Source organism: Schistocerca cancellata, chromosome 8 (genome assembly GCF_023864275.1).
Source record: "Schistocerca cancellata isolate TAMUIC-IGC-003103 chromosome 8, iqSchCanc2.1, whole genome shotgun sequence".
Lineage (NCBI taxonomy): Eukaryota > Metazoa > Arthropoda > Insecta > Orthoptera > Acrididae > Schistocerca > Schistocerca cancellata.
Genome location: NC_064633.1, coordinates 181723950 through 181737594, shown reverse-complemented (window position 1 = coordinate 181737594; position 13645 = coordinate 181723950). Strand labels below are relative to the sequence as shown.

The 13645-nt window shown below is 35.3% G+C and overlaps 1 protein-coding gene across 1 annotated transcript in view; it reads left to right on the top strand.

The window, feature by feature from the left end:
* LOC126094728 (N-acetylgalactosaminyltransferase 6) overlaps window positions 1-13645 on the top strand; it is a 159436-nt gene that overhangs the window by 45693 nt on the left and 100098 nt on the right. The window contains exon 3 of the mRNA XM_049909276.1: window positions 4765-4991. Coding sequence (XP_049765233.1) covers window positions 4765-4991 — 227 coding nt within the window. The remainder of the gene's footprint in view (window positions 1-4764; window positions 4992-13645) is intronic.

The window sequence follows — 13645 nt, the reverse complement described above, 5'->3', positions numbered from 1 at the left end:
ATGATTGATTATTTCCAGCCGGCCGGAGTGGCCGAGCGGTTAAAGGCGCTACAGTCTGGAACCGCACGACCGCTACGATCGCAGGTTCGAATCCTGCCTCGGGCATGGATGTGTGTGATGTCCTTAGGTTAGTTAGGTTTAAGTAGTTCTAAGTTCTAGGGGACTTATGACCACAGTAGTTGAGTCCCATAGTGCTCAGAGCCATTTTTGATTATTTCCAAGGTAGGGGACTTCTGAAGTACAAACATGCACATCACTGCAGTCAACTGTATTTATTTTGGCCTGGATGGCTGTCTGAACATGTTATTGATGTTTTAACTTCTAATTTGATGTTTTGAATGAATTTGTACAAGCAGGATCCCACCCACTTCATTAGCTCCTCTTGCAGCTTCAGCTTCATGCCATAGATAACAGTATGTCAATCCCTTCCCTTACTTCTATATTGTTAGATTGTATGTCCACAACACACGTTTGTAAAATAATATTAAATTTTTGAGTGGAGGAGTGGGCAACATTGCTGCAAATGAAATGTGATGGTCTCTGTTTTGTTACTGTTCCTTGTAATTTTGTCATCAGCTGCCTCGTGATGTTCTTTCATAACTTTCATTAATTCAGGTTTTTGACTTTCTGGAGCAAGCTTCAGTAGCATTTTCATTTTGTTAGAGGTCGCATGTGTCCACTCTTGGTTATTTTATACAGAGTTTCATCTTTCAGAACTCCTCACAAAAAACTTTGTAGGATTCATTGCTGTTAGCCCTGATTTGTTTTAGGTTACCCTTTGTCTAGGGATGTATCATATGGTGTGGGGCCATGAACATTTTACTAAAGTCTCTTCTTGAATAGTGACTCTCATAGGTTGGAATTTTCCAGAGACATTCTCTGATACCAGCTCTAAAAGTTTTGTTGTTTTCACTCTTAAGCCAATCAGTATCTTGCATATCTGTTTGAAACACTCCAGACAGAATTGCTCATTGTTTGAATAACTGATTCCGCAAATATCTTGTTTACACCAATTACACCCATGGAACATGATTTTGCAACCGTGTTCTTTCATAATTAAACAGTACCTAATAATGAGACTGTAACTGCCTTGCAGCAGTGTTCTCTCCAGAATCTTTTTTTTCTGGGTCTCTCAGTTCTATGTGGCTTGAAATGCACAATAATCTCCAGTTGAAATCCCCCATTCCCAAGTACTCCTTAAATTATATTTCACGTCTTTCACCTGTTAGTTTTTCTGAACACTTATTCCTGCATGAGCATAAAGTTTGATTTTTCTTGGGGTATATTTTGTTTTACCTCCCTTCAACCCCAAATTTCAAAGCATGTTACAAGAATCCCTTTTCTGTCATGTTTCCCCCTTCAGCCCTCTATTCCTGATAGCTCCTTTTTTGTGAGACATTTTGATGGCAAATCATCACTCACCTCGTCATTAGAGTCTCTGATAATAGGATCACATAGTCATCTCCTTTTCTTCAAAATTATTGGGCAGTCACCATTAGAATTGAGGGATTGTATCAGCATTTGGTCTGTGGTTGGTACATGGTTGGGATGTGCCAGGACCTGGAAAAAGAAGACACAAAATCCTTTATGAGGAAACAGGAATTGCTTGTTAACTTGTGGAAAACATTATTGCAAGACTATTATTCATATTGCTTGTTTTGAAAACAGATAATCATTGGTCTTGTCACTTGAAATTTGGTGCACGGTGGCCTCTCATTGATGGTCTTCATTTTTAGTGAACCTCTGCTGTGATAGGTATACCAACGTATGTCTGTAAGTAGATACTTATGTATTGAAAACACAATAGGACCACGGTAAGAAAGAAAATGAAGAAGACTTACCTGGTTCTGCATTTTGAGCATGAGTGTGAATGAGCTCCTCCTCTTGATGTTCATTGAAGTAATGTGCGTATGCTTGAAAGCCATGCACATTAGCTGTGTGTTGTGATCCATGAGAGAGTGCTATGAAAGAGTAATACTGTGAACTTCCGATTGAGCCTGCCCATGGGCAGGTGTCTATTTAAACTCTGCCATGCTATGCTTGTGCTCAGTTATCATGTTATTGGTGCTTGCATATATTTGCTTTATCTTATTGTGTTCGGTGTATGTTATGGCGATTGGTGTACATGCCACAGTCTAATAATTTTGTGCTAACAGTCTTGATTGTGTTGTATGTCCAAGTTACAACATTAATCACTGGTCAGCGGTGTTCGAGATCTCAAGTTATGATAAGTATTGCAATTGGTAACATTTGTTATTCCCAAAACTCAAGACTTGACTGATGATGGCATGGCACATAGCATAGGTCAGTAGACTTGACCCATAATACACACTCCCAACCACATTGAGCTCATATAATAATCTGTCATATCAGGATAGTCAGACTTGATAATCTATTCACTGAACCAAAGCTGTTCACTGAAGCAGGTGAACATGTACAAACATAACCCACTATAGTATACACTAACCCATTGCTCAGCAAGAGATGCCAGTAGTATTTGACACAGTGTTCTCAGACAAAAAGTGAAGTGCCTGGGAAGCATTTGTGGTTTTAACTCATTTTCACTACTTTTGAACTTGACACACCATCCACTGCAAGCACATGTATAAAAGAAAATGTCCTAACTAATTCACTGATTCATCATCATCCAGTCCAAACCATTAAGAATAGAAACGTGAAATTTGGAGAGGGTGTTGATCTGATACTATAGGCATCATTTTCAGAATTCTAACCTAAGGGGATGAAAGGTTTTTTGAAAATATGTCATTACTAAGAAACTAGAACTTTGAAACTGGTATCGGGTTTCTTGTTCAGAATTATTGGAAATTCAACCCCTGAGGGTGTGAAATAGTGAGTGTAACTTTTTTGGAAAATGAATCATTATTGAAGAACTACTAAAGCATTTGTAAAGCTACATCTATAAAAATTGGCATTTGCCTTCTCGGTTAGAGGTAATTGTGGTTTCAGTGTTTTTGGAAATTCAGCCTCTGAGGAGGTAAATAGGGGATGAACATTTTAATGAAAGTATTTTGTTATTTTAACACATTCTTACAGCTAAGTATATGAAAATTGCTATTTGACTTCTCAGTTGGAAATAAAGACGTATATGTTAGGGCATGAAAGTTTCTGTGGAAGTTTCACCACAAGATTTCTATGAAAATATCACCACAAGAACTCAAAAGACCAGATTTAAAAAAAACCTCCAACCCCAGGTACCAGAATCACTTTTTGTTGGGAAGTACTTTTGGAAAAGATCTTGCTTCTGTGGCCTTGATTAGTGTGAAAAGTTTAGAAGATGTTACAGTTTGTGAACTAAATCAAAGAAAGCTAAGTAACAGTCACAACGACAAATCAGTTTTGTCAGAATTGCATAGAAAAATAAACGGGTTTTTAATATATTAATTTTTTAGTAGGCCTAATACATGCTTATAAAATTATTTTTGTTATAATTACTACGCAAATTAACCATTACTGATGGCAAAATAGATACCATGTTTAAATGTGATTCCATACACAGGAATATCCATTTGAGATGACGAGGTACACTGTTTCTAGATTTTTGATTTGTACACAAACAATGTGTGTAAGTGTACATAAATCCAATTAAATTAAGAAGAAAGTGCAAATCTTATATGAAGAATTGATTTATTAAATTTCAGTACCCTGTCTGCAGCTTAGTTTGCATAGGCTAGATGCACTGTTTGTACAATGAATGTAACACAATACAAAATCAATCAATGGAAAAAAAAAAGCCTGTGCAGAGCGTACACTCTATGTGAGCAAAGCGGTGGGCGCTAAGCTTGTTTATGAATATAGAGAATAAGTGTGGTCCTATCTCAGTTTCATGGGATAGTTCTGGCGATATGCTTGTCTCTGATAAACACTCACTGTTAAGAACAACATACTGGATTCTATTAGATAAGAAGACTTCGAGCCACTCACATCTCTGGGAACCTAATCCACATGCTTGGGCCTTCATTAACAGTCTGTAGTGGGGCATCGTGTCAAACACTTACTGTAAATGTAAGAATATGGAAATATATAATGCACGAGACAAACATTTAGTGACTGGAGTAATGCAGGAAATGAACCTCTTCATTTAGTGTTTCTATAAGATTTTACACTTACTAAGCCCAACTTTCCAGCTGTGCATATGATCCTGTGAAAAACTTGAATTTCATTAGTTTAAATTTAAGATAAATAGCCATATGTATTCCAAGGAGGTAGTATTCATTCATAGATGTTTTTATAATTGTTATAACTAACAACCTTTTCTTTCCTTTATGTAACCAATGGAAATTCTGAAATACTTTTTCTCTGTCCTTGTTGGAAGAGTAATTGAGATGACGAGTAGGATGGGAAAGGATTTTAGTAACTGCATTCACCCCCTCTCTTTTTTCATCTTGCATGTATAGGATAGCAGAAAATTAAAGTGAAGGTTTCCTTGTGCACTAACTATTCATTTATTTTTGTGATCTATTAATAATACTCTTCTAAGGGCCTACATTTTTCCTGTTGCTGACATGCACATTTTCAGAACTGCCAATTAATACAGTTTTACAGGTGTTGCAGAGATTTAAAAAGTAATCTGGTCTTTGCCCATCAATTGCGGGCTATAATTTTTTTAATGTGTACTTTGTACATCTCTCCCTTGTAGAAACATGCATGTGCTACTTTTGTTTTATTGCCGTTATAGTTTATAAGAATTCACAGGCACTTTTTTGTCGACAGAATATGTTCATGATTTTTATTTGTGTTTCATAGAATAATAAAGCAGCTGCTGGTGCATCTGAAAAAATTGATTGGCACGATTACAAGCAGATTGAGAGAGATGCCTTACGCAAGGGAATTGGTGAACACGGGAAACCAGCAAACCTTAGTCCTGAAGAGTCCGCACTTAAAGAATCTCTGTACAGAGTAAATGGTTTCAATGCTCTCCTCAGTGATAAGATTGCTCTGGACCGAGCTTTACCTGACATACGCCACAAGGGGTATGTGCAAGAAGATTCATCAGTATGATTCATTATATATGTGCATGAATTTTCTTCTTATTTTAATAATTAATTTATAATCTAGCTAATATGTTATGTTGTAAGTGGTTAGCATTAAATATCAGAAGAGTATGAAGACATTCTCATTTTTGGCAAGAATGCTAAAAATTTTGGTAGTCCCTCTAACAATACTGAAAAAAATTATCATTGCTGTAGCCACCATCCAATCTTCAGGAGCTTCTATCCTTTATGTATCTGGCACTGTTTATTGTACACATTTTACCTTTATGTGATGCTGTGCTGCAGACAAATACTTTCAGAAAAGACAAGTTAAAAGTTAGATGTAACATTTTTTTCAGAAATTTGTTTCTTGTTGATGCCAGTCTATACTTTATACTAGGTGGTGTGGCTAAAAATGTTTGTGAAAATATCTTGGACACTACAACATGGGTGAAAAAAAAGGTTGTAATAAAAGTTGTTTGTTTCGGAAGAGAACATCCACTGACACTAAACTTGACTGACCCCCCCCCCCCCCCCCCCCCCACACACACCCCATCACAGTGGGTGGGAGAGAGATCAACATTGAAATATTCAATGGTAAGTGTGTGCAGAACACTTTGTCATGAAACTCCTGCACCTCATGCGATTTGCCGTAAACTACTGTGAGGATATGCAGCTGTTACAGCTAAAACATCCACTGCAACATTTTTGTTGATCACAGGTTGTGGTTGGATTCTTCGTTTGGGTTGAATACTTCGTTTTTTTTTCTGGAGAACTGGAATCCACAATAAAAACTGGGGGTTCCTATTGAAGATTACAAAATTGAGCCCCCCTCCCACCCCCTGGGGTGGGGCAGGGGGGTCAAGTGTAATGTCATTGGATGTCCCCCATTCATGATAAATATCTGTTGATATAACCCTTTTTGTAACCCGATGTGTAGTTTCCCATATATTTCCCGAAGCAGTTGTAACTGCCCCATCCTGTATATGCAGTTGTCAGTTATTTTGCTGTCCAAATTACAAAACTCCTCTACTATATTCAGTGTCTTCATTCTATTTCTCTCAGCATAATCTGATTTAACTTTGGTTTTTCTTTTGTTGGTGTTTGTTTAAGATCATATTTTTTCTATAGATTATTCAATCACTTCTGCTGATCTTGCAAGTCCTTAGCCATTTCTGATAAAATTGTAGTGTCATTGGTAAACCTGAAAGTTTTAATATTTTTTTCCCTGAACATTGCGCCAGCTGGACACACAATGCCAAGATTGCTTTTCAGCAAGTTGACTAGGGTAGGGTGAGGGGTGTGTCAGTTGGGGCGAGTACAAGCAGAGAGAGGCGGGAGGCCAGAAGAGGGTGATGTCAGTAGCTCTTGGCTCAAAGGGAGTCAACAGGTTTGCTGGCTAGGAATGTAAGAGGCAGGGTACATAGGTACACAGGCTATGAAAGTGATATAGGGGTACCAGAGCTAGTGGGATGCAGAGTACGAAGGAGGTGACGTGACCTACTCATTTGGAGTAGTGAAATGGAGTAACACAGACCTGGAAGCACTCAATACACTTACACGATCACAATGCCACAAATATAGAATACATCACATACATTCAGCAACAGAAAGATTCACATTAAGCAGAAAGGAAGGAGGAAGGGGATTTATTGACATAAAAAACCTACATTATGGACAGGTAGACAATTTAAGAAAATTCTTTCTATAACGAGCAGAAACTAGCAAAATACACAAAGCAATCACTCATATAAATACATCGGCTACACCACTGCAATTTCATAACCACTTCTACAACCCTTTAGATCACATAACATCGACAGATATGAAGAAAGTAAATTGGAAAAAGAAAACACTACATGGCAAGCACCCGTATCATCTAACACAGCCACACATCGATCAAGACGCATCCAACACATGGCTAAGAAAAGGCAATATATACAGTGAGACGGAAGGATTCATGATTGCAATACAGGATCAAACAATAAACACCAGGTATTACAGCAAGCACATTATTAAAGATTCCAATGCCACAACAGATAAATGCAGACTTTGCAAACAACAAATAGAAACAGTAGATCACACCACAAGCGGATGTACAGTACTAGCAAATACAGAATACCCCAGAAGACACGACAATGTAGCAAAAATAATACATCAACAGCTTGCCTTACAACATAAACTTATAAAACAACACGTTCCCACATACAAGTATGCACCACAAAATGTACTGGAGAATGATGAATACAAATTATACTGGAACAGAACCATTGTAACAGATAAAACAACACCACATAACAAACCTGACATCATACTCACCAATAAAAAGAAGAAAGTAACACAACTAATCGAAATATCCATACCCTATACAACAAATATACAAAAGAAAACAGGAGAAAAAATTGAAAAATACATCCAACTGGCTGAGGAAGTCAAGGACATGTGGCATCAGGATAAAGTTGACATTATACCAATTATACTATCAACTACAGGAGTCATACCACACAATATCCACCAGTACATCAATGCAATACAGCTACATCCAAACTTATATATACAATTACAGAAATCCGTAATTATTGATACATGTTCAATTACCCGAAAGTTGCTAAATGCAATACAACATATACCGTACAGTTAAAAGGAAGTGACGCTTGATCAAGGTCCGCGTCACTTCCCATTTTTAACCAGACTTAACACTTAACGTCTGAGAAAGTAAAGAAATAATAATAATTACTAACTTACCTACATATTGTTATAACATACATTCACAGAAAAATAGCAAAATTGGTAAGTTTCAGTACAGCTTATGACAGAGTTTTATATAACTAGCAAATTGAAGTAAAAATGAGAATGATCTCATGTTCAAATACGTATCACCTATTTCAAAGAACTTGACATAAGTGGCATAAGAAATGGTTAGTAATCATATACAAAGCATGTGAATGAATTCGTATACAAACATAATTTGTTTCCCAAAAATATGTTTTGTTATGATTATGTTGCATTAAAAGTACAATCTTATCATCTCAATTAGAAAACAATAGAAATTTATGTTCTAGCCTAAGGTACTAAAGTTGCCAAAATATGTTAAAATCTTCATTTAACAAAACAGCATAAATTCCCACTGTATGTGAAATGACATCAAGTCTAGTACAGTATAATTTAATTTTCATTCCAAAATAGTATTACATTTTTCTTTGTACCTAAACTTTGTTTGGGAATTACAATAATAATTGAAGTAGTACAAAATATTTGTCTGCACATATACATCAAAATACAGAATCACCAAATGTAAAGTTTCTAACAAAATTGGTAGAATAAATAAAGTCCTTCAAAACAGTGCACTTGAATATCTCATATACAAGTTTTTCTTTTACAGAAGTACAAAACATTTCATCATTATTTTCCGTATATTCAGTGTATGTTGTCCATGTTTTAGCATCGTGATATTTGTATCTTTTATTAAGTGTTTGTTTTCTCATTCAAGTGTGACCTTACATCACTTTCACTTGTTCAGTTCAGTGTATTTGGTAGTAACTCATAACATTTCTTGTATCCTGTTTGTGTTTCTCATATTTTTACTTGGTACTGTCAATGTCTCTTGCATGAATGAAACATCAGCTACAAAAAATATCAATAAGTTAATTTTTTATAACAACAAAGGTCATACATATAGATCGGAAATAGATCTGAACATCTGAGATTGCCCTAACAGTGGGAAGAAGCATAGCCTTTACAGGTTTATGTGAACAAAATTAAATGTATAATTTAAAGACTGAAATAAATCGAAAATAGATGTTCTCTCAGAATCATTAAAAAACAGGACAAGTGTGAGCAGAACTTGTGCTATGAGCTTTCCATATATACTTAATTATGTATCATTATAGTCGACATACTCATCTCGTGAGAGTAAGCAACTGTATTGATATTTAAGATAATTCTCATTTATTGTTCAGTCTGTGCAACTGTGATTGAACAGTAAATGAGAATTACCTTAACTATGTGTCATCTTGATAGCTGTACCTGTTCCTGATAAAAGGGGGTTTTAACAGTTGGATAGATGGGCAGACAGATGAACAACGAAATTACCTTGTAAGTGTTCTCTTTTTATCAATTGAGGTACAGAACCCTACAAATATCCACACGTCATCCTACACACAAGAAAATTGCTGCTATGTAGACACACATAAAAATATAATTTGAGAGTTGGTATTGATGGTTTCAGCAAATGGTCAAAATACACAAACGAGGAATTTAAAAAAAAATGCACATATCTATAGTTGAATTTATTAAGACAGCCAAGTCACAAAAGTAAAATTGCAGAGTGCATAGGGCATCAAAAGTATTGCTTACAGATAGTAGTTTAGGTTCGAGTAGCTGTGTAATTATCATGCTAATTATGTACAGAATTGACAAGATCTACATCCCACAACAAGAACATGAGAGAAGAGTATTGATTGTGTTCTACGAGAAGGAAAGCTCAATGGCTCAGAATTCATGGATATAAAGAAAATAGAACATGTAAATGTGTATGCACACATTGACATGGATATGAACATCAGGACTTGTCATAAACACACACATGATAAAAAGATCAACAAAATAATTACTATACTGAAGGTTAATTCAAAATGCAATGTATTGCAAACATATTTAAGTTAATGACAAGGCTGGCGAAAAATGAAAGATTTACACAAGAAAAATTCATAAAGTGGCAACAGAATTTTTCAAATGCTAGAGAGATAGCGTGGATAGAAAGAGATAACATTGATACATTTATAGATAGTGGAAGAAGATGCAGCACAGAAAATGAAGACAAAAGCAGTGCTACAGCAGCTCTAGGCCCTTTGCACATAAACTACGAAGTGCATATGTCCATCTGAGGATTCATTGTTCCTCTCCAAACAATGTTTAAATACTCTAGACAAAGTAATGAAAATGGTATTACAAGTATACACGTTTTACTTCTCATAAATGTGCTCTTTAAGGTTTAATTCATTCAGCAATAATCAACTCTTTTTTTTCTAGTGAAGAACCACTTTCCCTAGAACAAATCATAATTTATTTTCAGATATATTTCCCATAGTTCAGATAATAGCAGCCCTTCATATTATCTCACTATACATTAAATTTTGCATACTAAAGTTGGTTTCTGCTTTGCTTCAGCGACATTCTCTAATTAGCAGAGATAGTAACAATAACATTTCATTTGATAGTATGACTAGTGTATTATTATTCCACATATCACTGCTCTTTCACAGTTACAAAATACACTAGCTACTCTTAAAATATACTTTCTCATTTCAGATTTTCACTAACAACATCCTTATAGAATTATAGATATTTTACCATTGTGTCATACCACATGTTTTCATGAAAGTAGTTTACTACCATACATGATATAAGTCCCCAACTACAGCTGCCTTAACTTACATCATATTCATCTCCTATCAACTTAATTTCTCATTACTCACATAAATAATAATAATAATAATAATAATAATAATAATAATAATAAAATATGGCTTTTGGAACAGACAAATGTAAGAAAAATAGCATAGTCAAGGGAAAACACACTAAACAAGAAGATTACATATTGAATAACCACAGTGACTCCATAGAAGCGATGGAAAAAACAGATGCCTATAAATATGTAGGATACAGACAAAAAATAGGAATAGATACTACAAATATTAAAGAAGAACTAAAAGAAAAATATAAACAAAGACTAACAAAAATACTGAAAACAGAATTGACAGCAAGAAACAAGACAAAAGCTATAAATATTTATGCTATACCAATATTGACCTACTCATTGGAGTAGTGAAATGGAGTAACACAGACCTAGAAGCACTCAATACACTTATACGTTCACAATGCCACAAATATAGAATACATCACATACATTCAGCAACAGAAAGATTCACATTAAGCAGAAAGGAAGGAGGAAGGGGATTCATCGACATAAAAAACCTACATTATGGACAGGTAGACAATTTAAGAAAATTCTTTCTAGAACGAGCAGAAACTAGCAAAATACACAAAGCAATCACTCATATGAATACATCGGCTACACCACTGCAATTTCATAACCACTTCTACAACCCTTTAGATCACATAACATCAACAGATACGAAGAAAGTAAATTGGAAAAAGAAAACACTACATGGCAAGCACCCGTATCATCTAACACAGCCACACATCAATCAAGACGCATCCAACACATGGCTAAGAAAAGGCAATAGATACAGTGAGACGGAAGGATTCATGATTGCAATACAGGATCAAACAATAAACACCAGATATTACAGCAAGCACATTATTAAAGATTCCAATACCACAACAGATAAATGCAGACTTTGCAAACAACAAATAGAAACAGTAGATCACATCACAAGTGGATGTACAATACTAGCAAATACAGAATACCCCAGGAGACATGACAATGTAGCAAAAATAATACATTAACAGCTTGCCTTACAACATAAACTTATAAAACAACACGTTGCCACATACAAGTATGCACCACAAAATGTACTGGAGATTGATGAATACAAATTATACTGGAACAGAACCATTATAACAGATAAAACAACACCACATAACAAACCTGACATCATACTCACCAATAAAAAGAAGAAATTAAGACAACTAATCGAAATATCCATACCCAATACAACAAATATACAAAAGAAAACAGGAGGAAAAAATTGAAAAATATATCCAACTGGCTGAGGAAGTCAAGGGCATGTGGCATCAGGATAAAGTTGACATTACACCAATTATACTATCAACTACAGGAGTCATACCACACAATATCCACCAGTACATCAATGCAATACAGCTACATCCAAACTTATATATACAATTACAGAAATCCGTAATTATTGATACATGTTCAATTACCCGAAAGTTGCTAAATGCAATATAACATATACCGTACAGTGAAAAGGAAGTGACGCTTGATCAAGGTCCACGTCACTTCCCATTTTTAACCAGACTTAACGTCTGAGAAAGTAAAGAAATAATAATAATAATAATCATTCCCTGGCACATTACCATTAATTCTCTCCTCTCATCATACATTCTGAATGCCCAAGTCACTTCAGGACCTCATCAATAGCAGTAAAGTCAACTTATAGAAACATCATATCAGTAGTTTAATATTACTACAGATAACATTTTGAACCACATCACAAGTACTTTTTCAACACTATCTGCTTCACACAAATCAGGACCAGGGAATATGTTACTGGTTTGTTCATATTAAGTTAGCTCTGATTTTTTTTTGTAAATCTGTTTTTCTGCAGTGATTGAGAAATACTTTGTTACATGTGGAATTATTGAAGGTACATGTTATTTGTGACAAACACTTTCATTCAGATCTCTCCCTCCAGTAGAATCTTTAATAACTTGTGTATTCTCCCATTAACCATTAGCTTTATTGCTGTAGTATGCCAGTAGGAACCAAACTAACTCTGCTATCTAACCTAATCTTTTCAATAAGGAACACAATTTTGCACATTACCCCAAGATAACCACAATGTTTCTATACCCACTATATAAATGGATTTGGAAACCATACAGTATAGCCAATACTGTTTCTAGTATAAAATATAAATAAAACAAAGTAAAACATTAAATATTTCAAAGCTCACCAATACTCATACCCAATTCATAGTCATTAATCAATTTGTACAGAACATAGAAATAAACCATCTAGATAGGACTTAGCAAACTCACCAAAGTACACTATGTAACATAAATCCAAACATCACCTGTAATGTAATAAAATTCTGCGTCCACATTGCAAATAAAGTAAAGCAGAACAGTAATTTATTCATGTATGATCACAAATTTTCATTTGTCACTATGTTACACATTAATTTGTCAGGTGGCTTCCTTTGTTTCTTAATTGTCTCAAATTGTGGTACTTTACTTTTGTATTCCACTGAATTTTTTAAATTTGCTCTCACATAGAGACTCATGACTTTTGAATACAGATTGACATAACTCTGCTTTTACAAATTACTGTTGACATTTTTCCCACAACATGCGTCAGCTCAAAACTGAAATATTTTTGTCAGAATCAATTATTCTATACAAATTAGCTACATGATTAACATTGTTACAGTGTTGACTACAAACTTGTCTGCTAACTGTTTCTAAACTGACTACAAAATTCATTCAAGTACCTCTGCCACCAGTTAAGCTGTACTTGATTATAAAATCTGAATATTCTTCCTGAAACAGATACATATTTGAAAAGTTCTCATACTCTAGCCACTGTCAAGAATGGTGGTGGTGGTGGTGATGATAACACACACACCCAGTCCCTGGGCATAGAAAATCCCCAACCTGGCCGGGAATCAAACCCGGGACCCTGTGATTAAGAGGCAGCAATGCTAACCACTTGACCACAAGCTTTGGACAGCAGGTTTGTGAGGGATAGGGACTGTCAAGATGGTCATTGTGAAAGGAGAGATGGGATCCAGGAAAGGTAGTTTCTGTGATTAGACTGTTGGGGAACTGAGTGAATTCCTTGGCTTAGGCAGCATTTAAGGAACGGGAAGTGGAACTGGGTTTTAGCTTGGGAAATAGATACTTTTCTCTACTGATGCAGACAGATGGAGCAAGGATCCATTGTGGCT